At 34.2% G+C, this 25,034-nt stretch overlaps 1 protein-coding gene across 5 annotated transcripts in view; it reads right to left on the bottom strand.

The window, feature by feature from the left end:
* BLTP1 (bridge-like lipid transfer protein family member 1) overlaps nt 1-25,034 on the bottom strand; it is a 211,637-nt gene that overhangs the window by 28,709 nt on the left and 157,894 nt on the right. For 3 of the 5 annotated variants that reach the window (XM_047091908.1, XM_047091911.1, XM_047091909.1), the window contains exons 54-68: nt 24,010-24,107; nt 23,070-23,255; nt 22,020-22,188; nt 20,281-20,492; nt 18,997-19,195; nt 15,341-15,400; nt 13,285-13,511; nt 12,017-12,147; nt 10,350-10,473; nt 7,819-7,928; nt 7,064-7,154; nt 6,410-6,472; nt 2,892-3,145; nt 2,113-2,328; nt 479-659 (exon numbers count right to left, since the gene is read on the bottom strand). In XM_047091908.1, coding sequence (XP_046947864.1) covers nt 479-659; nt 2,113-2,328; nt 2,892-3,145; nt 6,410-6,472; nt 7,064-7,154; nt 7,819-7,928; nt 10,350-10,473; nt 12,017-12,147; nt 13,285-13,511; nt 15,341-15,400; nt 18,997-19,195; nt 20,281-20,492; nt 22,020-22,188; nt 23,070-23,255; nt 24,010-24,107 — 2,321 coding nt within the window. Of the gene's footprint in view, nt 1-478; nt 660-2,112; nt 2,329-2,891; nt 3,146-6,409; nt 6,473-7,063; nt 7,155-7,818; nt 7,929-10,349; nt 10,474-12,016; nt 12,148-12,341; nt 12,543-13,284; nt 13,512-15,340; nt 15,401-18,996; nt 19,196-20,280; nt 20,493-22,019; nt 22,189-23,069; nt 23,256-24,009; nt 24,108-25,034 lie in introns of all 5 variants that reach the window. The other 2 variants (XM_047091912.1, XM_047091910.1) reach the window with 2 other exon arrangements.

The following is a 25,034-nucleotide window of genomic DNA, read 5'->3' as shown; positions in this document are numbered from 1 at the left end:
TTCTTAACTTTTTTTCATTTAAAATTTAAAAAGTCATCCCAGATAATAAATTCTTTTCTAGCTTAATGTTACAGCATTCTATAATTCTAGAATCTAAAAAAATAGATGTTTAATTAAGTTGGACTTGGAAAGGTTCAGCAAAGGTTTATACAATATTCATTGTATAAAAAAGTAACTTTTTACTGCCAAAATTTAATGGAAAAGCTATATAAAAGAAGTGGCAACCTATAATTTAGATGTTCTTATGTTCAGAATATAGCTGCATCAGAGAAAAATGAAAAGTTTCATGTTAATATACTCGGTAAAGGAAGAATGTGTATGATAGAAAATGAACACCACTAAGAATAAGCTAACCCTAGACGGATAGAAATTACATATTAATATTAATATAATTAACATTAATAAATGATATATTAATATTAGAATATAAAGATAATTAATGATGCATATAATACAACCTAGACTTTTAGGTTTTTACCTTTACATCAACTCCAGGAATGTAAAATACTGTTGTTTCTAAGTCACTAGGTTTTGTCTGTAGAGATGATGGCACTTTCTTGCCAGTCATTAAATGGGTAGTAGAAGCATAATTAGTTTGAAACTTCTTCTTTTTTGAAGGAGAATCTTGATCTAAGCTCCTGGAACTTCTATCATAACTCCTATAAACAGAAAAATGTTTTATCTTTTTTAAAAAGGACATTTATCTCCTTTTGTTTAAAATCAAACTTTTATTTATACAGTAAGTGGAATGTAATCCTTCATTAATAAAGTTGAAAAAGTAAAGCTTATTAGCGTGTCTAGCTAAACTGGTTAATGCCTTGCATGGATGATGTTTATGTTGTATTTTCCGTAACTACATAGGGGAGTTATCTTTATTCTTTCCTGAGGCCGCAATTGTTTCACATGAACATAGCAGGCTGAGGCAAATGAAATTGCCCTTTACGTAGGTAAAAACAGCTGAATATTGGCAATTTATTATAACAAATTAACATTCTTATCATTACTACTACATTTGTAGGAATTCAATTGTATAAGTGCCTTTTCATCTTCTCATTTTATTCATTTTATAAAACCCTCCTTAGACAAATAGACCATTAAAAAAAAATTTTTTTTTAATGTAATCTCTACACCCAATGTGGGGCTCAAATTCACAATGCCAAGATCAAGAGTTGCATGCCCTAATGACTGAGCCAGCCGGGTACCCCTAAAAATCTTTTATTATGAAAAATTCAAAAAGTAAACAGAATGGTACAGTGAACCCCTAAGGCTCCAGCTTCAACAACTGTCAGCATTCTGCCCTTTTTTAAAAATCTACATTTCTACCTCCTCCCCATCCCTTCAATTGTTATTTTCTTCAGCTTTTATTTATTTATTTTTTAAGAAAGAGAGAGAGTGAGAGAGAGTACAAGCAGGGGAGAGGGGCAGAGGGCGAGAAAGAGAGAATGTTAAGCAGGCTCCATGTTCAGTGCAGAGCCCGACATGGGGCTTGATTTCATGACTCTTGAGATCATGACCTGAGCCAAAGTCAAGAGCTGGATGTTCAACTGACTGAGCCAGCCAGGTGCGTGCCTCTTTAGCTCTTTTTTAGATTAGGTCAAAGAAAAGCAAAGGAAAAAATCCAAGAAAAAATAATCTAATCTTAAGCCTATTTATACCACCATTTTTTTAATGATGGAAACAAATGGTAAAGCTGCAGTTATATCCTAAACGACAGTCCAGTATACTGAGGCCTCTGTGCCACTGTTTCCCAATCTTTATCTCTATTTGAATTCATCAAAATTCTGAATAACCAAGATATCTCAGTGTACTGCACTTGTCTTTATAATAGAAATGTGCATGATACACGGAGAATTCCAAAGATATAATTCTTCTAGTTAAATTGCTAGAATCTAAATCTGACATCCATTTCCAGTTGCCAGAAAATTTTATACACTTGTTTAAAGAAATAGTATATTATACAAATAACCACTCAAACTTTGCAGGTGTGATTAAATCCACTCTTTAAATCTACATTTTGGGACATGGGTGGAAAGTTTGTTGTAATTCAGTGATATATAAATAGTATTTCTAACAAATGAAATCACATGTACCCTTTTCTGACCAATTTCTTACCTTCTCAAACTTATATCGTCATGTTCTTGTAGAAGGGTAGTTGGGTGTAGCACACATTTTCCACTATCAATTTCAACACGTATATCAAGTTCAAAGTCAATATTTCTCTCTGTAGCTGTGCCACTAAGACTTCGGTTGACTGGAGCTGTGGGCCAGCGTTCTGTAAATAGTTGATGAACAGCGGCGAAACCTGTTGCTTTTTTACGAGATGTATGTCTAGAGAAAGAAAACTGATCATTACACTGTATTAAATCGAAAAAATTTTCAACAAACTATTTTCCAATATCTTACGTGAGCAAGTCTGTAAATAAATTTTACTATTTTATAAATTCATACATACAACTCAACTAGTTCATACTATTGAAGATTTTCCTAAGTTTGATGGAGTCACATTTTATTCAGCAACCACGCACTCAGTAACTATCATGTGCTGAGCAACATGCTAGGTGCTGATGACACAGACAGCATCACTGCTATTAAGGTGTCTAAATATTGGTGTATGAAATATAGTCTACATTTTCAAGGAGATTTCGTATTTGCAAATTGTAAAATGTTACTTTCCTGATTTTATTAAAAGACTGAAGAATAGGGAAAGAAAAAATAATGCCATATGGAGCTAAATTACATTAGTAAGCCACAGATATGTCTCTTAGTCTCACTCTGGCTAGGCAAATTAAGATTTTTTTCTATAAAAGTTAATAGTTACACATAATGCTTTAAAGATCAGTTCTAAACTCTGAAATACTGCCTAAGCATCTCAAAACAAAAAGGCTACTTACGAGGGTTTCCTGTAAATATAAAACCTTTCCCTCTCATGATCTTCATCCTTTTCATCCTTCTCAGAATCTTCACTAGTGGAAGACAAACTGTCATCCCGTCGGCCCTCTTCAGGTTGGAAAGGAATGCCTGTTGAAAAGCCTCCTGGAGTTTTGGAAGAGCTGAACACAGAATATGATCCTTCACTGTTTGATGAGTAATGGGAGGGACCTTCAATGGTTACTGACAAAAGGTCCAGTTCTGTCTCCTCTGGAAACTGATTGTAAAAAGAGAAAACATGAAATCAGGTTCATTTTATATATCTTTTCTTAATTAAAAAAAGAGAAAGAGAAAGAACATGTTTAAACATTTAAAATTCCCTCAGACTTGAATTTCCTCACTCTGAACTGAAAGAAAGGTCAGATTTATGAACATGAAATAGCACACCAAGGAGGGAAGCAGGTAAGTCACATGACTGACAGTGAAATTTACTTTACAGAAGCCTCTATCATCCTGTTAATTAGTACATGTTGTGTAATTGTTTAAGTTAAACATGCTATGGGGACAAAGCAAATAATGTGACCAACTGTAAATCAGAAGGGCATGAGAGCAATTAGTGACAGAAGAGCATGCAGTGTCAGTACAGAAAGTACCTCATGCTTCTAGATGCTTTTTGTAGATATATACTTTTTTGCATTAAAGCGATTTTTTTTTTTTACTTTTTATTTTATTATTTTTTTATTCTCAAGTTAGTTAATATACAGTGTAATCTTGGCTTCAGGAGTAGAACCCCATGACTCATCTCTTATATATGACACTCAGTGCTCATCCCAAAGAGTGCCCTTCCTTAATGCTCGTCACCCATTTAACCCACCCCCATCAACCCTCAGTTTGTTCTTTGTATTTAAGAGTCTCTTACATGGATATATTTTTTTAACGTTTATTTATTTCTGAGAGAGAGAGAAAAAGTGTGAGTTGGGGAGGGGCAGAGACACAGGGGCACAGAGGATCTGAAGTGGGCTCTTTGGTGACAGCAGAGAGCCCAATGCAGGGCTTGAACCCATGAACCATGAGATCATGACCTGAGCTGAAGTTGGACACTTAACCAACTGAGCCACCCATGTGCCCCCGCTTTTTGTAGGTGTATTTTATTCATTTTTATTTACTTATTTTTTAATTTTTTTTTTTTTTTTTTTTTTTTTTGGAGAGAGACAGAGACAGAGACAGAGACAGAGTGTGAGCAGGGAAGGGGCAGAGAGAGGGGGAGACACAGAATCCAAAGCAGGCTCCAGGCTCCAAGTTGTCAGCACAGAGCCAGATGTGGGGCTCGAACCCACAAACTGTGAGATCATGACCTGAGCTGAAGAAACAAGTTCCTAATTGATTAAAGACAGATGTGCAAATAGTTATGTAATTAAAGATATCAAACTCAAGAATATTATTTTTTAAGATGAATAGTTTATTATAAACACTGTGTCACTGAGGATTGCACCAGGAGCCCACTGTCTTTAAGGTCAAAAAAAATAAAACAAAAAGAACAACAAAAAAACTTCCTATGATCTAATTTGTATTCCCTGTTTTGAGAGTTGCTTAAATATCCCTTGAAAATGTGAAAAGCCTTTGTAAAGTGTAACGTGCAAAGGAATGAAATCTATTGATTCTACTACTAGATACAACAAAATTAGATACATAAAAATAGACTATTATAATCAAAATTTCAAAAATGCAGAGTCCAGCTTTTTCTCACTTTTTATAATATACATGTTATTTAGTAAATATGTAAGACAGGTTTTATTTATCAGAACATATTCAATTTTTAAAAGTGTAGTATGAGTTTGTGTAAATATCCCTTTGTCTTATATTTATTTTATATTTAGCCATGCCTTAATCTATTTTGTAATTTATTATTTTTATATACTACTTTTTACAAATAGCATACATTACTATTTAAAAATAGGATTTGAACCAATTCAAATATTAATGCCCTTAAGAACCACTTAATCATTTCACAATATAAACATATATCAAATCATTAGTTGTATGTCTGATACTAATGTTACATGTCAATTATATTTCAACTAAAAAAAGAAAGTTAGATGGGGAAAAATCAATTAGTAGAATCACTCAGTTCAATTCTGTAAATAACTTACTTCCAAGTTCATTTGTAGAAAAAAAATGTTTATCAAGCTCACTATAATCTAATAGTTCTAAAACAAAATTCAGTTTGACTAAATTCAGTGTAACTATAGGATATATACTGAGACTATAGCTTAAAAGGGTGGGGAAAGGGAAACAAAATACATGTCAAATTAAGGTAACTTGACAGAAAATTCTTAGACAAGGATTTATATACCTAGTATACAGCTATATTTTTATAAATTATTTTTTTTAATATTTATTTATTTTTGAGAGAGAGAGCAGAAGCAGAGAAGGGGCAGAGAGAAGGGGGAACAGAGGATCTGAATTGGGCTCTGTGCTGACAGCAGAGAACCTGATGCGGGGCTTGAACCCATGAACTGTCAGATCACGACCTGAGCTGAAGTTGGACACTCAACTGAGTGAGCCACCCAGGCACCCCTACAGATATATTTTTAAAATTCAGTTTACTTTCATGACTTATATTTAGGGAAAATATATGGTTCATAAAAATGTTAATTCAACTTATAAATGATTGTGTAGCACATTTTCCACAGTTTTGTACATGAGACTAATTTTTATTTGTATTTTTAAATGTTTATTTTGAGAGAGAGAGTGTGGAGGGGAGGGGAGGGGAGAGAGGGAGAAGGAGAGGGAGACAAGGAAAGAGGGGGAGAAGGACAGAGGAAAAGAAGGAGAGAGGGAGAGAGGGAGAGGGAGAGGGAGAGAGAGAGAGAGACAGAGACAGAGACAGACAGACACAGACAGAAAGAAAGAGAATCCCAAGCAGGCTCCATGCTGTCAGTGCAGAGCCTGACACAGGGCTTGATCTCACAAGCCATGAGATCATGACCTGAGCCGAAATCAAGAGTTGGATGCTTAACCAACTGAGCCACCCAGGTGCCCCAAACATGAGAGTATTTTTTAAATGGATTGCTTTTATACATGTATGCTTTTTTATACCAGTGACTCCAAAGAAATAACATTCAAGGATTAATTTGTTGTTCTGAGAGAAGTTTAATTCTAGTTTCAATTAGTTAACAAAATTTTTTTAAAGAAAAGATTCATTTTGTAGTTGAATGCAGGGAAAAGAGATGCACTTAGGGATTAGCAAATAACTAATAAATAGCAGTTTTTGATTTATGATTCGGTCAATTTGGTAAGCTGATTTAGTCTTTAATTTTGGAGATTCAATAATACTGTATAAAGTATAGAAATAAAATGTATTTGTGCAAGAGCTTGTAAGACATACATGGTGAAAGAGAATTCAAACAATCTTAAAGCTTTATGTAAAATATTTTTGAGGCCTGAGTTTAGTACAAAATGAGAGAAAGACAATGTGAAAGCAGATTTGAGGGTGGTTAATTAGTTTTAAAGAAAAATTTATGTTGTTCTTAATAAGTACCTGAAAATACCCTTCCCCAGGAGAGCTGGATTGTGGTGTACTTCCCCATATTGTTTTTTTCAACTTAATTAAAATAATAAGAAAATATATAAAAACTCGTGAAAAATAAACAATGGTTTAATAGTAAACAAATCTTCAAAAACAAACATAAAGTTAACATAAAGTTTAACATACATAAAATTAAATGTAACTTTTAAGCTGACCTTTTCTGACTTCTGGTTTCTGCCATTATCACTATATATTCTGAACCAAAATACATAATAAAATACATAAATACATAAAGTATAAACATTCTGCATTTACACTTGTGTAAAAGACCTAATGTGGATTCATACTTGAAAGGAAAATTACTCAACAAAATCTTTCTACCTAAGAACAAGCAGTAGAGTCTTTATTCTTGGTGCAAAATGCTAGTCTTGCACTAGGACATACAACTAATGATGTCAGACATACAACACTTGCAGCATGGCTCTCAAATGATGGCACAGAGGCAGTGTCCTGCTGTTTGGTAATTTTTAGATACTTCAATCATCACAATCCACACTTTCATTGTAGATAGGAATTAGTATTTTGAAATTGTGTAACTACTATAATTTTGTAATTAATAAAAATTATTTTGCACTGTGTATCTTGAACCAATAGTATCTCTCTTACTGTATCTTGGATATTGAAAGTTACTCTGGGTCCAGGAGATGCTGCATCTACACGGATTTCAGGGAGCTCCTCAGTTTCTCCTATTCGAGAACTGTAAGGAAAATATAAAGTTACAAAACATTAGTATTGTTTTAAAAAAGCCCCTGGACTTTACAGAAGTCTCACAAATGACATTAACATTCTAAAGATTTCTAAATATTTACCTTATCCAACGGTTAAATTTTTGGTATTCCATTTCTTAACCTGTAGCATACTATTAAAAAAGCACTGAAGGTTTTGATTAACATGAGATTTTCTGAAACTAAACCATGTAAAAATTTATACTTCTTACTTCAAGTGCTCATTTATTAGTAAGACAGTATTTTTCTTTAATATGTAAAATTTCCATTTCTTCCTATGCTAAATGTGTATGTAATCACACCTTATCTAAAAGTGACAAACTTATAGCAGCAGCTAATAATATGCAAATACTCATTTCTTTGAGTAGTCTATAAGTTTACATATAAACTTGTCTAAATAGCAATGTACTTCTTTACTGAAAAGCACACAATGATTGTAGTATAAATATGATAGAGGAATTCTTCAAACTTTTTAGTTTGACAGTATCCATTATTACCAGTATTTGACTAATGAGGTTTATTTCTGCTCCCTTAATTATGTAATTTCCCCAATTAGAACACAATAAATAAGTAGTGGACATTTGTAAAGGAGTCAGCAATTTTATTATTTGTTTCAATGGTTGAAATATGTATTACCTTGCCCTTTCCATTCGTTTAAGAGGTGGTCTTCCAGAAGCAGAAATGCTTTTTGAACGGCTGTAACTTGGTTTGTAACCCAAACCCCATTTATCCTTTAGGGAAGCAGCCTAATGAAATAGGAGAAGAGTGACTTTAAACAACTGATGGTGTTGTAATATCTGACTACAGATAAAATATTATTCTATTCAACAAATTAGTCTTTTTTCCCCCAGGTCAATAACATGTCACTTTATTTTTATTTTTTATTAGAGAGTGAGAGAGAGGTAGAGAGAGTACACATGCACATGAGCAGGGGAGGGGCGTAGGGAGAGGGAGAATCTTAAGCAGGGTCCGGACCCAGCACAGCCCATGTGAGGCTGGATGTGGGGTTTGATCTCCCAACAGTGAGATCATGACCTGGAGTCGGATGCTCAACCAACTTGAGCCACTGAGGCGCCCTGATAACGTGTTACTTTAAATTAGACTTTAAATGTCACTTAACAGTATAGGTGGATCAAAGTAGAGCAGGACCTAATGTCATTTAGAAGGAGTGTACAATGAAAATATGAGTCACCAGCTGGCCTGCAAGAGAAAAGAGAAAGATTGGGAGCAGGGGTGAGGGGTACAGAAATAAGGTGAGAAGAAAGGAAACGATTAAAAAGTAAAGAACAGCAAAATAAAATGAGAATTAAAAAGACAGATTCTGGGAGAAAGCTAGGTTGGGGGTGGAAGAGAAAGAGAGATTAAGGGAAAGCAGGAGGGAGAGAGGGAGAGGCTGGGTTTGAGGGCCATCAATCATCTCAAGTACTACCCAAAGGCACTCCTGTGACAGACTCCATTATAGGATAGGATAGGATAGGATAGGATAGGATAGGATAGGATAGGATAGGAAAGGAAAGGATAGGAAAGGATAGGAAAGGATAGGAAAGGATAGGAAAGGAAAGGAAAGGAAAGGAAAGGAAAGGAAAGGAAAGGAAAGGAAAGGAAAGGAGAGAAGGGAGAAGGGAGGGAGAAGGGAGGAAGAAGGGAAAGGGAAAGGGAAAAGGAAAGGGAAAGGGAAAGGGAAGGGAAGGAAAAGGAAAAGGAAAAGGAAAAGGAAAAGGAAAAGGAAAAGGAAAAGGAAAAGGAAAAGGAAAAGAAAAAGGAAAGGGTGACTTCAACACTCTACTGGTGTCCAAATCCCTCTTCTCCAAATCTGTATCTAGTTGGGAACTAGATATTGAAAAGACTCAAATACAATGGAAATGTGGAATGCAAGAGGACTGAAGGGGAATTGAGGGGGAAATGACAAATGAGGTAAATGTTAAGAATGCTGATACAATTTTGGTAATTTCCCTAATCCTCTCTACCTAGTTTTATCAACAGTCAATTACCAAGTATAAACTACCTCATAAACAGTATGAAAACAGTATTTTAATTCTATTATATGATTGTTAAGTATATGGTAGGAAAAATCTTAAACACAGATTTATGCATTAGAAGTCATAACTATCCATTTATTATTATCAGAAGCCAGTGATGAATAACTCAGATTGGATTTTATTTTCAGTTTAAATAAATAATTTATAACAGTATTCAAACTAGGGTGTCTGGGAGTTTGGGATGATCAAGGGAATAAAGTTCAAGTCAAGAACCCTGGATCTCTACAACCTTTCTCCACTTCCTCTGGCCCTAGCAACTCTGACTTAATGTTTTTTATGTACTGGGGTGTGACCCAAAAACCTTATGCTGGTAAAAAAAAAAAAAAAATAGAGGGTTCTGCTGATTATTAAAAAAAGAAAGGTTAAGAATCTATTTTTTTTTAAAGTACTTTTTCCACTAACAAGACCATCTTAACCCAAAGCAACCTACCTCTATTTGAATACATTTTAGAATTATTTTCTACTGTATGTTTATAGTATATCTATCTACATATTTATTTTACTTGTTCAGCAACTGGACTAAATCCCAAAAAATGTGGTGGGAAGTGGGGTCAAAGGTAAATAACTTGTTCTTTAAGAGACTCGGATTCTAGTACGGACAACTAAATGAACGAAGGGAAAAGAATGAAGTGCTGCGAGTATAGTGGCTTAGAGGTAAAGTCAGCTGCAGAAAATGGGACAGGAATAAAATGGACATCTCAAAAGACTAACATTTGAGTTGAAGACTAAAAAGAAGTATGATTTCATGAAAGGTGGACAAAACGTGGTGGCTAAGGACACAGAATGTAGAGTCCCACTATTTGGGTTTAAATCTTGGCTCCACTGAGATTAATGGCCGTATAACCTTGGTCAAATTACCTGACCTCTGTCTGTTTCCTCATTTTTAAAATGAGGAAAATAATACAGGCTACCTCATACAGCTGTTGTACAGATTTAGTGGGCTGTTAAATATAAAGTGCTTTAAATAGCGTCTAGTACATAGTAGATATGAGACATACAAATCAAATGGTATTATCACTAGCAATGGAGGAAGAAAGAGAACATAAGTATCCTCACAAAGTTTCATAAACTAAAAAATAAAAGAATGGTCTACTTTAATCATAAAATTCTTCTTAAATGTTTACTCACTCGCATACTAGACCTCCGTAATTTTTTACGAACGTCTCTTCGAATATCATTCACAGCAACAGATTCTAATTGTTGATAACGCTGAATTTCCTGGTTTATGGTTCCTTCACTTGCACCTAATTTTCTGGATGCAAAACAAATACTGCAATTAGTGTAAAGTAGTAACAAAGTAAGATTGATTTTTACTTGCTCCTTTTTAATTCTTTCACTTCTCAGAATATCGAAGATTATATATGGACAGACCAAAACCCTCCATAAAGTTAATAAAAAAAAACTCTAACATTTTAGGAAATGGCTCTTTCCGACTTCTGCATTAAGAGAATCTTTGATAATCTCATGAAAGCTATGGACCCACTCTACAGAAGAATGTATGTAAAATTCTACATATATTTAAGCCTCAAGTAAGATTTTAGGGAAGTATACTTTCCTTCAAGTCATTTTTAACCCCTAAGAGCAAAACTCAAACTGTAATGTAAGTCAACAGGAAAATGTGAATCATTATATCATAATTAATTCAATGAATAGTTTTTAGGTAATACGTAAACAATATGAGACAAATATATGCATTTTGTCTGATGCGTTTATTTGTCTAAATGCATATATTTGTCTAAAGTCCTCAAATGCAAAAAACACAGGGGCGCCTGGGTGGCGCAGTCGGTTAAGCGTCCGACTTCAGCCAGGTCACGATCTCGCGGTCCGGGAGTTCGAGCCCCGCATCAGGCTCTGGGCTGATGGCTCGGAGCCTGGAGCCTGTTTCCGATTCTGTGTCTCCCTCTCTCTCTGCCCCTCCCCTGTTCATGCTCTGTCTCTCTCTGTCCCAAAAATAAATAAACGTTAAAAAAAAAAAAAAAAAACACAGGCATAGGTGTATGAAGATTAGAAAAGATAAAGCGTGAATATCACCTCCTGGGAAAACAAAAATGTCAGTTTGATAGGCAGGATATTTAGTCTTCTAGAGCAAGTTATTTACTCAGTACTATGTATCAGGCAACTAATAAAGAAAAAAAATTACCACCACCTACTCCTCTCTCTCTATTCACCCTATATCCACCCTAGTTCTAGAGAACCGCTAGTACAGGCAGGCAGGCAGGCAAAAAAAAAAAAAAAAAAAAAAAAAAGCATGAACTTTGAATTCAGACACACCCAAGTTCAAATTTCAATTCTTTAAACTCTCTGAGCCAGTTTTCTCACCTATAAAGTTTGGATAATGCCATCTAGCCACACAGAAATCCTGTGAGGATTACATTGAAATAACATGTCAGATTCACAATAGGTACTTAATAAATGCTAAATTTGTTTCCTCCCTTAAAAATTTATATTCCAGAAATACCAACGTTAGCAAAAGACTAGTGCATATGTTAATATGCACATGTGAAAATATGTATAAGTGTGTATACACATGTAGAGATACATATATGGAATATAAAGCCAGTCATAAACTGCCCAGAAATCGGGAGTTGTGATGAGCGCCAGACTAGGACTTCACGCTTAACTTCATCACTAATGAATGTATGGTCTCATGCAAGTTACCAAACTCTTCTGGACCTTGGTGATCTCATTTATAAATTAAAGGGGTTGTACTGCCCCAAGTCCAGTCTTTTCCACACTGAAAATTCTATGATTCTACTATTAAAAATATTCTGTTACATTAAAAATCATACACATACTTAAGATCATCTATTACTTTGGCCTGTTCATTCAGTTCTCTGATATCCACTATACGCTTCATGATTTTTCTTCCTCTAAGTTCTCCTGGCTGGCTGCATGATGCTCCTGGTCTTCGATAATCTACAGCTTCCTGAAAAATCAAAAGCATGTCTGTCAATACCACCCTCAGGTCACATAGCTAATCTACAGTATCACAAAAATGACACCTTAAATCAAAGGAAGCATGCAAGAATCAAAGCCATCTATATCAAGTACGATGATTAGAATTCTCCAGTGATTCAAATCCCTTCATTTTCACAAGGAATCTATTTAGTGGCTACCTACGTTTCCCCATGAGTGAGCTCTGCATGCTTTCAAATGGGACTGGCTAGACTGAGGGGAGCCCCACATCTCTGGGTCACACAGATACTCTGCAGGAACAGAATAGCGCTGATGTGGGGGCGTCAGGCCTAGCAGGTGATTTACAAGTCGCTGCCCAAAGGTGAGCTTGTGGCCATCTCCACTTACTGAACTTCCATCTGAACTCTAAATGATAAACAGTAACATTAATTTTTAAAAAATTTCTTCCCAAGAACAAGACTATTTCAGGAAACAAGAGTTAAAGGATATTTTGTTTTAAAAAGTTTTAAGTCAGTACCAGAATGAAAGTAGTGAGTAACTTGATTTTTAACTACCAAATAATTTATACTATAAAATGTATAGATGGAAATACATCTTTTTAAATGTATACTTCATTTTGTGTGCATCCACTTTGCTTTGAGATCCATTTTTTAGCATCTTTCTTGAGATATAATCCATACGCCATAAAATTTACCCACTTAAAATGTACAATTCAGTGGTTTTTAGTATATTCACAAAGTTGTACAACCATCATCATAATCTGTTTAGAACATTTTCACCATCTCCCAAATGAAACCTCAAAAGTAACAGCAGTCTCTCTCCCCATCTAAACCTCCCCAACTCTCCCAGCCCTCAGCAGCCACTAATCTACTTTCTGTCTCTACAGGTTTGCTTGCACTTTGCTTTTAATGTTAGTACATTACCTTTAAGTTAAGGCACAAGTTTGTTGACAGTCATTATGAAAACTATCAATTAAAAGACAATTTTATAAAAGCAAAAACCAGCATTACAAAATGCAGACACATGGAACCACCATTCTCTTCCTTTACACTTAGCAACTACAATATAATAAATAATGTTGAGTTAATCAAATCCCTATTTCAGGATAAAGGCCAGTCTAGAAAAGTCTAATAGTAAGTTTACTTACAGTATGGATAGTGGGAGACATAGTATCAACTTCATCCTCATCAGACAGGTCAGCTATGTTCACTGAATTGAGATCAGCAATATCATCTATGTCCTCCTCTCCTGTCAGTGTCGTAAGGGTATTGCCCAGAGCATTAAGCCTTTTGCCAATGTTAGGATCCATGTGGACATCAATCCCACACATTTTCCATAATACATTGAGCGTCCATGTTCCAGCACTACTACTTTCTGTTTAAATGAAGAAGTGGCATTTTGTTAAGTCTTGAGTATAAATATTTAAATAATCCTATATTTAAGGAATAAAATGGATGATAGCCTTGTGTAACAACTAACATCTCTCACAGCTAGGTCTCTCAGAAACATCAGACTGTGGGATTGACTTCCCTTTGCAAAGTGTGCATCTCTTGTTTCCTCTGTGCAGCACCCTTCTTTCTCCTGTGAACTATGGATTCCTTCTTCTCCCCACCCCCAAGCTGATCTACCTTTCTATGGTTGTAGTGGGAATTGCCATAATCCTCACTCATTAGCCAGAATTAGATAATTAGGCCAAGTGAGAGTCAAAGCTGGAAAACTAAAATCCCCTCCCTAGACTTCAAAACTAGTGGTCCCTTTCTAGTGATTGAGGTTGGAGAGATGAGGCTCATGAGCTGTTGGCAGCCATGTTTCCTGCCATGTGTAAGGAGGAGGTCAGCAGTATGAAGAAAATGAAGCAGCCAGGGAGGAGCAAAGAAGAGTCCTAGTGGGAGTTGAAATCTTGGTTCCTGTAGTTCCTGAGGGCTCCTTGAATTGAGCTGGTTCCTTACCTTCACTGAGATAGCCATTCCTAAGTTTAATTGTGATCCGTATATATCCTTTTAATAAATCCCTTTTGGTTAAGCTAGTTTGAATGGGTTGCTGTCACTTATAAACCTGAGTTTTGAAAAAGACTTTTATGTGACCTTTCTCCAAATAAGTATGTTTACCTCAGTCATCACCCTTTCCTTCTAACATTACTCCTGGAAATTTCTTAACTTTTTCAGTTCTCTGTCAGTGGGACTAGTGGCCTTACTACTTTCTGAGACAATTTACTTAGGATGAGTACCAACGCTAGGCTTGGGGGAAGATAAGGGGAATAGTAAGGAGAGAAAGGAAATCTGCTAACTTTAATCAGCTTCTACTCCCACTGACATTTGAAGAGCCCTTAAATAAATATCTCCCTTTAGCTTACCGTAACTTAGTTTTAAGTAAAATAAATAAAAATTTATGTTGTGAAATCATCTTAGTCAAGACAGGTTATAACTTTAGAGTTATCTCCTAACTTATTTCCTAAGATACTTTTTCTCTCTAATCCTTTAAAGGTTCTGCTTTCTTGCTCAAGGGAAAAAAAAAAAATTCAATGGCTCTCCCTTTGTCCACCAAATTAAGTCCAGACTCCTTAATTTTTTTCCAATATTATTTTTCACATAATTCTGTTCCACCCAGTTTGGACAATTCTAACTAGACACTGTTTTCACAGCATGACTAATATTCTGTCTGCCTGAATTTTCTAATCCATGCCTTCCAGTAATTGCTTAAGAAATAATTTTTATCTGTCAAGTCCCTTTTCACGTTTGTTAAAATGTTAAAAGAAGCTTTTTCTGATTCCAGTATCCTTACAAATTTGAAATTTTTCTCTCTCTTCAACAAATTTCAGTGGCAATTGGAATTTTATATTTTATTGAACTTATCACTCATCATAGCTTAATTATGCTGCAGAGCCTTAACTATATCAGAATTTATACAGAGTAGAAAGTATATCTTATCCATCTTTGTCTTTCCCAAAACTTTTTGCCATATATTTTATACACAGCAAGTGTCTAATAAATAATTGTTAAATAAATAAAAATATGCTAATATTACAAAAATAGTTTTAAAAAATCAGGGAACATCAGAATTAGTTTAGTTAAAAAATTCTTACTGTTAACATAAAGGCTATAAATATACATATATAGATATGTATATACATGTATAAAAACACAGAATTCTATCTCATATATGTAAAAAGAAAAAAGAAAAAGTTATACCAATTGTGAACCTACCAGCAGCTGCTTGTCCTGTAGTCCTAGAACATACTTCATAGGTGCCATCTGGAACTACACCTGCACAAAAAACCACCCCCCAAAATAGTTTTCAATAAAATTATGCTTGTGATTAAATATTATACTGCAGTGTTTTGCCCAAAGATTAATACCTAAATATAATAGAATAGAATCACTAGCCTCTTTAGCCTTCAGTTTCTTCGTTTTGTTATTTAAAAAAAATTTTTTTTAACATTTTTCATTTTTTGAGAGACAGTACCAGAGGGAGACACAATTCGAAGCAGGTTCCAGGCTCTGAGCTGTCAGCACAGAGCCCGATGCAAGGCTCTAACTCACAAACATTGAGATCATGACCTGAGTCGAAGTCAGGATGCTTAACCAACTGAGCTACCCAGGGGCCCCTTTAGGCTTCAGTTTCTAATCTGCAGAATGAAACGACTACCTTAGATGACTCATAATATTTCATAATTCAACATTTTTTATTTTATGCTTATGAGAACTTAACTGCAACTTTATCTTTACACTCTGCATGTGACAATACCTGACTGACCCTGAAATTCTAGTTTCTAGAGGCTTTGACAATTTGTGCCATCATTGGAATGGTACTTTGAGAGCTACTCAAATCTGAGTTGCAGAAATACTACAACATATTTGGGAGAAAGAGTTTATTAAGTGAAAATTTCTATTATGTGGGTTTTTTTTTTAACATGATGCCAATAACTAAAATCTATAGTTTGAGATGTATGTTACCTGTACCTCACATACAAATTATAGAATATGAGAGAACTAGATCTTGTCCTAGGGTAAAATATTGCCCAATTCACCTTTATAGTCATGGTTATAAAACAGAGCAAAAGAAACTTAGTAACTCTTTCAAATCTAAGAATGCTGGAATGAAAAGAAAACCCTCTGAAATTTGAGTAACATAATTTAGGCCAAATGAAAGCTAGTAAATAAAAAAAAGGATAGAAAACTTTTAGGATTTTTAATCCTAAGAAGTATCAGAGAATTTTTTTTAATTCAGTTTTAAAAATTATATAAAATCATATATTACGAGCCATGATGAATTAAAAAGGAATGTTAAGATTTTTAGGAGAAGATCCAAATGCTGAAAGTGAGGAGAAGGGAATCAACTAAATCACTCTAATCAAAGAGCTTGAAGTCTTTCAAACTTTTTTTTTCCATCCTACATTTTCAACTTCTAATGGTTTTTATAATTTCTATAAATACATGTTACTGAACAGAGTCTTATCTTTTCTATCTACTTACATCGTCCTTTGAACTCTTCCTATAGATTGTCCTTTCTAATTTTTACTGCAATTCCTAGAAAACATTATCACCCTAGAGAGGCAATTCCACTGTGCCATCTTTTTTCTAGGGCCTGATTTTAAAATGATCTGTAAAAAAAAAAAATCCTAAGGCATAACTCTACCTTTTCTTGTTTCTCTACCCTAACTCAACCCTTTTTTGCCAAAAATATTAAACGTCGTTTATATTCTATTTATTATTACTAACAAAAACTAATCTGCCCCTTTTATAATTTAGAATTCTTAAATCAATGAAGCAACCACTCAACTCGTCTGCTTCCTTCCCAAGACACCAAACCAAAAACATGTTATAAACAAGTCATTTAATATCCTACAAAACCTAAAATAAACCATGATTTTATCACAATTATCAGCATGTTTGTATTCTACTTGGTATATATACACTGAGGTGCTGAGTTATTATTTATGCATTTTTAATATATTTTTGATTTTGATTCAGAGGCACATTTCTCATGCATTTTCCTTTTATTTATTTATTTATTTATTTATTTTTTCAACGTTTATTTATTTTTGGGACAGAGAGAGACAGAGCATGAATGGGGGAGGGGCAGAGAGAGAGGGAGACACAGAATGGGAAACAGGCTCCAGGCTCTGAGCCATCAGCCCAGAGCCCGACACGGGGCTCGAACTCACGGACCGCGAGATCGTGACCTGGCTGAAGTCGGACGCTTAACCGACTGCGCCACCCAGGCGCCCCATTTTCCTTTTATAATAAACTGTTTAAGAAAGGTATTCTTCCTTTGCTTCCAAAATATTCTATCCATTTTAATGATTATAATAATGGCAGGGGCGCCTGGGTGGCTCAGTTGATTAAGCGTCTGACTTCAGCTCAGGTCATGATCTCATGGCTTGTGGGTTCGAGCCCTGAATCAGGCTCTGTACTGACAGCTCAGTCAGAGCCTAGAGCCTGCTTCAGATTCTGTGTCTCCCTCTCTCTCTGCCCCTCCCCGGCTCATGTTTGGTCTCTCTCTCTCTCAAAAATAAACATTAAAAAAAATTTTTTTTAAATAAAAAAAATAATAATGGCAAAGATGTCATCTTAATACAAACCAGTAGATTTAAATTTATTTTAAGAAAAAAATAGACAAGAATTATAGTGATTTTTAAAAGTTTTTAATATTTTTATTTTGAGAGAAAGAGGAACAGGGAGAGAATCCCAAGCAGGGTCCAGGCTGTCAGCTCAGAGCCCAACATGGGGCTCGATCTCATAAACCGTGAGATCATGATCAGAACCTAAATCAAGAGTCAGATACTCAGCTGACTGAGCCACCCAGGCGTCTGTAGTTACAGTGATTTTTAAAAATAAATATAACAACTGTGTAAAATATTATTTGTAAAGATTTCTGATCCAGGCTATTTTTGGTCTTTTGAATATTGGGCATAAGTACTTTGATATCAAGGCTTCTTAGTAACCTGAAGTATTTCAGAGAAATCGCAGTATTTTATATGAATTACCTAAATGAGAAGCATACAATACCGAGAATTTCACCTATAGTTTTATCTAAGTTTTAATCAACATGGAATGTCAAAACTTCAATCTTTGATATAAAAATAATGAAGAATATTCTTGTTCTTTAAAGAATACCCAGAACTGGAAAGATTTTCTTCCAGTGGAGAGGGCAAAAGAACTGCATAAACAACCACATGCTACCTTTTGTAGAGTATTAATTTTGGCTTAGAGACTGGCTGAGGAATTTTAGTTCACAACCTTTAATTCCTCAAATGCAGTTTTTTCTTTATTATAATATTAATATGCTATAATATTTAATATATTAAAATAAAAATAAACCCATATACTTTCAAAATTGTATATAAACACAGCTTTAGTTACTCCCAACCTCCAGTATTATGGAATTGGAAGAATTCACACAAGTTATACTCTGTAGCTTACAAATTTAGACACGTGGATTTATTAACGTCAATATTTTGTGGCTGGAGTTCCTGTTCCTGGTTATCTACAACCTGTTCTATGTTATATGATGAACTAGTTCTTACACATTTATCACTTTCTTTCAAGATCCCCACGGAACAAAGATGCTTTATCTGGTCATTCATGAATCAACTACAGGAAAAAATCAGGTAGTAAACAAATCTTCAACTGTTATACTATTAAGCAGAATGCCTAACTGGTTTACTTACCCAAACTACTGAAACCTGACATTTTTCACAAATATGAACATTTAACTAGAAATAGCTCTTATTTCACAAAGTCCAATAACATTCCTATAGCTGAGCATCCTTTGGTTTTACAAATAAAGACACTATTTCTGTTTTTTTTTTTTCAATTTAAACAAATTCTAAACATCATACAGAAAATAAGTCACTCACAGGCATTCATCACTAGATCGCCACGAATTTCTGGTTTCCAGTCATCCCACGACGTCTCAAAGCCATCAGCAAAACGAATACAAAAGTTTTTGAAATGCCCTTTACTAACCAGAGATTCTGAAGAACAAGCAGTGATGAGAGTACTTTCAATGGTCAATACTAAAGCAGAACCAATGTCAAGGTCTCCAGTGTGATTAGACTGCAAAATACATTGAAGAAAAAATAAGACAAAATACAACACTTTTTTAAATTTGGAAATTCTCACAGAATTCCTAGGAACAAAAGTCTGGAAAACGTCAAGCCTAGAAAGCTTAATTAGAAAGTACCGTAAAAAGATGCTTTTAAAAATTACTGAAGTGAAATACATTTGCCATGTGCATCTTTTTCTTTTTTAACTCCCAAAAGGTTAATTATCTAGTTTTCTATCTCAAGCTTCTGATTTAGTTGTGGGGAACATTCTCATTATGACAACCACGTTCGGTGTGTATGGCTTTCCTGAGTTCTGTCCATCATGCCATTAAAAAACTACCATTTTTCAACTCCTGAGGCATAAATATATGTTGCCAATCCTCAACCCAGGACTTTTCTTCACAGTGTGTTGCCAAACAAAATACTAAAAGATAAACCCATTTGACAACAGGTTACAGGTTATTTACAGTAAATTTTAACAGTAAAATAGACCTCTGTATTTGTTCTAATTTTAACTTCTTAAGCCTGATAGGGGTTTATAGCCCTTTTTTGTCTCATACACGTGTCCACGCAAATATGCACTCCTAAGAATTAGTCCTAAATTATGAAAACTCTTGCTTTATCCAACACACATACTTTGGAAGTTTCATTACCAACTATTTCAGCTTAAAAGCATTTTGAAATTCCCTACTCTAATTTAGATGAGGTTACTAAACCCTATTACACAGTATTCTTAAATGTTCTTTTACTTCTATTTTATTAACAAGTGCATGCCAAAGACTTATTTGCTAAAAAACAAAACAAAAAGATTCTGAACACTAAGCTGCTTATTTCCAATGTAAAAATTAAGGCTTATTAGATGGGTATCAATCTCATCATAATTCTGATGAAGAGCGCTTCAGAGCAAAGTCTCATGAGATACATATTTAATACACTGTGGATGAATAATGGCTGAAGGAATTCAATTTTACTTGCTATTTACTAAACCCAAGTTATAAATTGTTAACCTGAAAAAATTGTTATACTCTATATACATAGAAATGGTTAGTAGAATGTTTCACTCTTAATCTTAGACTATGATTTGATTTTCTGTACCTGCGCAGTATTTGTGATGGGCAGACATATTCCCAGATCATTCACAGTAAGCTGGAGGAAGAGAGTCCCAAAGGCCTGGGCTGATGTTTGCTGGATACCTGGTAGCATATCTACTACTTCCTTTGTAGCCATATGGATATCTTTATGTAAAGCCATTCGTTGTTCATTCCAGTTGTCATAGGCAGCCTTATAATTCAGCCAAAACAGCACAGCTTTTTATAATTAAGGCAGGGAGGAAAGAAAATTTAAATGAAAGCTGTAAAGCTGTAAGGCAAGTAAACCTCAATAGCTACAAAATCTGGCTTATTACTAAAAAATACAGCGTTAGAATTAGAAAGGATCTAAGATGATATGGTCAATTTGACAGAGGGAAAAAAAAAAAAGCAGAAAGCAGGCAAATGCATAATGGCAGAAAAAAGAAAATAATCCAGGTCCATTTGTTCATGTAATAAATTATTTGTGAAATGCCAATTAGATGCTATGCAACAGGATGCAATAACAAATGAAGAAAAAACATGGTCCCCAACTTTGTAGACTTTACTGTTACAACTGTTAAAAATTCCTGAAGGAGAGGTACATAACAGTAGGAGTATACATTAAAAAGATGTGACCTACAAAAGTCAAGACATCTGAGTCTGTAATAAGAATGAAACCTTAAGGAAAACCTCCATTTAATGCTGTGTATAGAGGGAGAAGCCTAAAGAGGAGGTAAACATGAAGGAGCCAGAGAAGTAGAAAGAAAAGCAAGTATCCTGGACACAAAGAATGCAAAGTACTTTAAGGAATTGTTGAAAGCTGATGAAAGGTAAGATGTGAAATGAAAAGTAAGTGCACAGAATTTAACAAAATAAAATGTTATCCATAACACTGCCAAAAGAACAGTTTTCTAACAGACTTATCACCAGCCAATGCCTACACCAATTTAAATCTTAAATGGCGTCATAAATGGTTCTTCATTACTTCTAAATTACAATTCCAACATATTTGCCCAATATACAGTAATGAGATTGTATCTATCTGTTCAGCCTTATTTCCTATTATTTTCTTTTATGAAAGCTGCTATAGTTTTTAGACCTCTGGTGTTCATATATATTCATTCATATTCTCTCTCATTTGGTAAACATTTATGTAGTTCTTACTATAAGCCAGGGACTGTTCTAAAACTTCAGATACAAAGATAAATAAGACAAGCTGTCATTTCACTGTCTTCCTAGTGAACTCCTAACTCCAAGTCGAATCTGAAGAATTAGTTTCCCCTCTAAGAAGAACAGGCAAAGTTAGAGGCTCACTCAGATACTAGAACATGTATCTCTCTAACTCCTCTCTGTAGTGTACTTTGCTCTTTCCCACTGGACTGAGAGTTCCTTGAGGGCAAAGATCCTGTTTTCCTTATTTGTATTCCATGCCCAGACAGGAAATGTTTACAGACAGAATAAGTGAATAGACAGTGTCAAAACAAATGGGTACATTAGTTTTTGAAAGGAAACCTTATTAGCATTACAATCAGAATTCTGAATCAGACATCCTATATATCCCATGTAGAAGGCAAATAACTTTAAAAAATAAAATAACTTTAAAAGCTGATATAAACAACGAACTTTTCTTGGATGCTCACATTTCAAATTTAGGAGACATTTAGCTGTCAAATATTTACACCGGTAAACTACAAATGATTCTTATCCAACATTTCCAAAACGTTTCTAACTCCAACAAGACAGTGTTGATGGACTTTATCTTACCTCTGTCAAAGGCCACAGGCTGTGCATAAACAATTGGTCTATTCAAGGTAATAAGCACAGCTTCTCTATCTGAAGAACCACTGATTTCTTCTCGGAGGGCATTTCTTAATCCAATTCTGGTTTTAAAATAGGCAACTTGATGAAAATCAGAACCGGCTTCCTCATAAACCTAAAATAAAATTAAAGGCTCAATAAAATCAAGTAGTGGAAAATGTTCTGACAAAAAAACCTAAACATTTTAATAATTTCTAGCAAAATAAAACAACAGTAACAAAAAAGTCCCCCATGAGCTGTGAAAGTTAAATTTTTATAAAATAAAATCTGATTTATTGCTGTGTGTGCATATATATTTAACTTTTTATGTTTAACATTATGGCAAGAAAAACTTACCAATATTAAATAGTAAGAAACTTAGTAACATTTTAAGAGTTGGCCAATGTTAGTACCGAAATAAAAAAATAATGCTTAACAAAATAAAAAGAAATTATAAACAAATATTTATGAAGATGCTGAATTAAGCTTCACATGATTACATTTGCACTAAACTATAAACTAATAATATAACACCCAAAACACTAAGTAAAATGCCAAACTAAAACTGTAAAGGCCTTCTTAAATGAGGCTTCTTCACTCCAATTTACAATTAAAAATTTTAGGAACATTAAAAACATTTTTTTTATTTTTATTTAAAAAAAATTTTTTTTTTTCAACGTTTATTTATTTTTGGGACAGAGAGAGAGCATGAACGGGGGAGAGACAGAGCATGAACGGGGGGAGAGACAGAGCATGAACGGGGAAGGGGCAGAGAGAGAGGGAGACACAGAATCGGAAACAGGCTCCAGGCTCCGAGCCATCAGCCCAGAGCCTGACGCGGGGCTCGAACTCACAGACTGTGAGATCGTGACCTGGCTGAAGTCGGACGCTTAACCGACTGCGCCACCCAGGTGCCCCAAACACATTCTTTTTAAAGTATAGTAATATTTAAAGCAGTTCAAATTGATATACAAAATTAAAAGCCAAAATTCTAATGTCAGCAAATTCTGTACTCACCTGATGTTTGACAATTTGTCCTAATGCCAGATTTAAATCCACTTGGCATTTACCAAACAGTTTCAGATAGCTGCTACTTCCTGGTGAGGCTTTGGTTTGAAGTCGGTTTGAAAGTTCCAGCTCTATCAATCCAGTTTCAAATCTCACAGCTCTCATTGATGGAGTTGTGGCTGTTACTTGGATGCCCTAGGAGATTATGTTAGGAGGGAAAAAAAGAATCTTAAATCAACAATATACACTCACTTAAATGACACCTTTCAATATATGATAAAATAGCCATGTTTAAAACACATATGGGTTGTCTAATGAGCTGATAAAGCTGTCAACATTCCTTAATTTCTCATATTAGTAGTGGATTTTTTAGCTATTAAATTTCATTTTAGTATTTTGTATTTAACATCTGAACTGTTCATGGGTTAAAAACATTAATTATAATTAAAGAACTATTTGGTAATAATGATATTTTTAACAATGCTGATATCTTAAATATTTGAAATATTAAGGTTTCTATTAAGGTATTATTGTTAATTGAACAAATGTACAAGATATATCTTACAGAGTAACTTATAGCTGTAATAATTAGAAAAAAATTAAAATATTTACCAGTAGGGAACAGTTAAATAAACTGTTACAACTATATAATAAATAGTAGAGCTGTTGAGGAAGATAAAGTTGATCTATATGTTCTGACATGGAAAGGTACCCAAAGTTTTTAAAATGCATAAATAATATGCATATGTAAACATACAAATAGAAAAAAGTACTAAAGAATATTCACTTGTTAAAGCCTTTTCTCTTGAGTGGATGGGGTTATACTTCATTTTTATTTTCTACTTGGCACATTTATGTATAATATGAGTTTTCTATAGCTAAAAAATTAGAAATTTAGAATTAAAAAATTAGGGAAATACTTTGAAAAGTATAATTATTTGTATGTTACCTTAAACTGCAAATTCAGGGAATAGAGTAGAATTTTAGGCTTATCTCCATCTGCCGTCCCATCATGTTCATTCCAAAGAGGAATAGGCTGCTCCCCACCTAAGTAAATGTGGGTGTGAGGAAATCACTTTAAAAGGAAAATGATGATTATTTTGTTCATTTAAAAAAATAAAGAACAGTTATTTTCTGTTTTCTGATTATTAATCCAATTGTTATTAGGGAACCTTAGCCATGTTACATTTCCTGCCATAGATATAAGATAGGGATAATACTGCACATGGAGGCATTTATTAAGAACATTTTATAAGGGCAAAATTAAAACATTATGTATATAATTAAACAAATGTAATTATATGTCTCATTTTTCCATTTATGGGAAAAAAGTAAATTGGACTAGTTTCTTCAATCAAAAATGCTATTTACATTTAGATGTGCTGCAAACAAAATAAAAAAAAAATAAAGGTGGAGAAATTTTAAACATAAGCTAATATGTGCTAATAATAGAGTATGTCAACAAAGGTTGGTCCTATAAATTTAAAAAAAACATGGGGTAGGAGACCCTGGGATACAGTTCCTATTAATATCATTTGCTGTCCATCAATATGACATCCACAAAATAATGTTCTGATGTTTTAATGTATAACTTCTATTTCCACTTTTCTTCCTCTTGATGAAAAAATTTTTCTGCATATATAATCTTTAAATTCTCCATCTTAAAGTGATTAATCTTTTTGAATGCATGCTGAGTTTAGCATCATCCCAGGGAGCATATTATACATATGGGATGAGAAGTTTTCTCCACTAGGGAATCAAATTAATGCAATCTATCACATCAATAGGCTAAAGAAGAAAAATCACATGGTCATATCAAGAGATGCAGAAAAAGGGGTGCCTGGCTGGCTCATTTGGAAGACTGTGCAACTCTTGATTTGGGATCATGAATTAGAGTCCCTGTTGGGTATAGAGATTATTTAAATGAAAAAAATAAATTTAAATAAAAGAGAGAGATGCAGAAAAAGCATTTCA

Source organism: Lynx rufus, unplaced genomic scaffold (assembly GCF_022079265.1).
Source record: "Lynx rufus isolate CCGP_SWC_20201006 ecotype Redwood Valley unplaced genomic scaffold, mLynRuf1.p SCAF_3, whole genome shotgun sequence".
NCBI lineage: Eukaryota > Metazoa > Chordata > Mammalia > Carnivora > Felidae > Lynx > Lynx rufus.
Note: the sequence above shows the minus strand (reverse complement) of the source record. Positions and strands in the feature narration are given on the sequence as shown.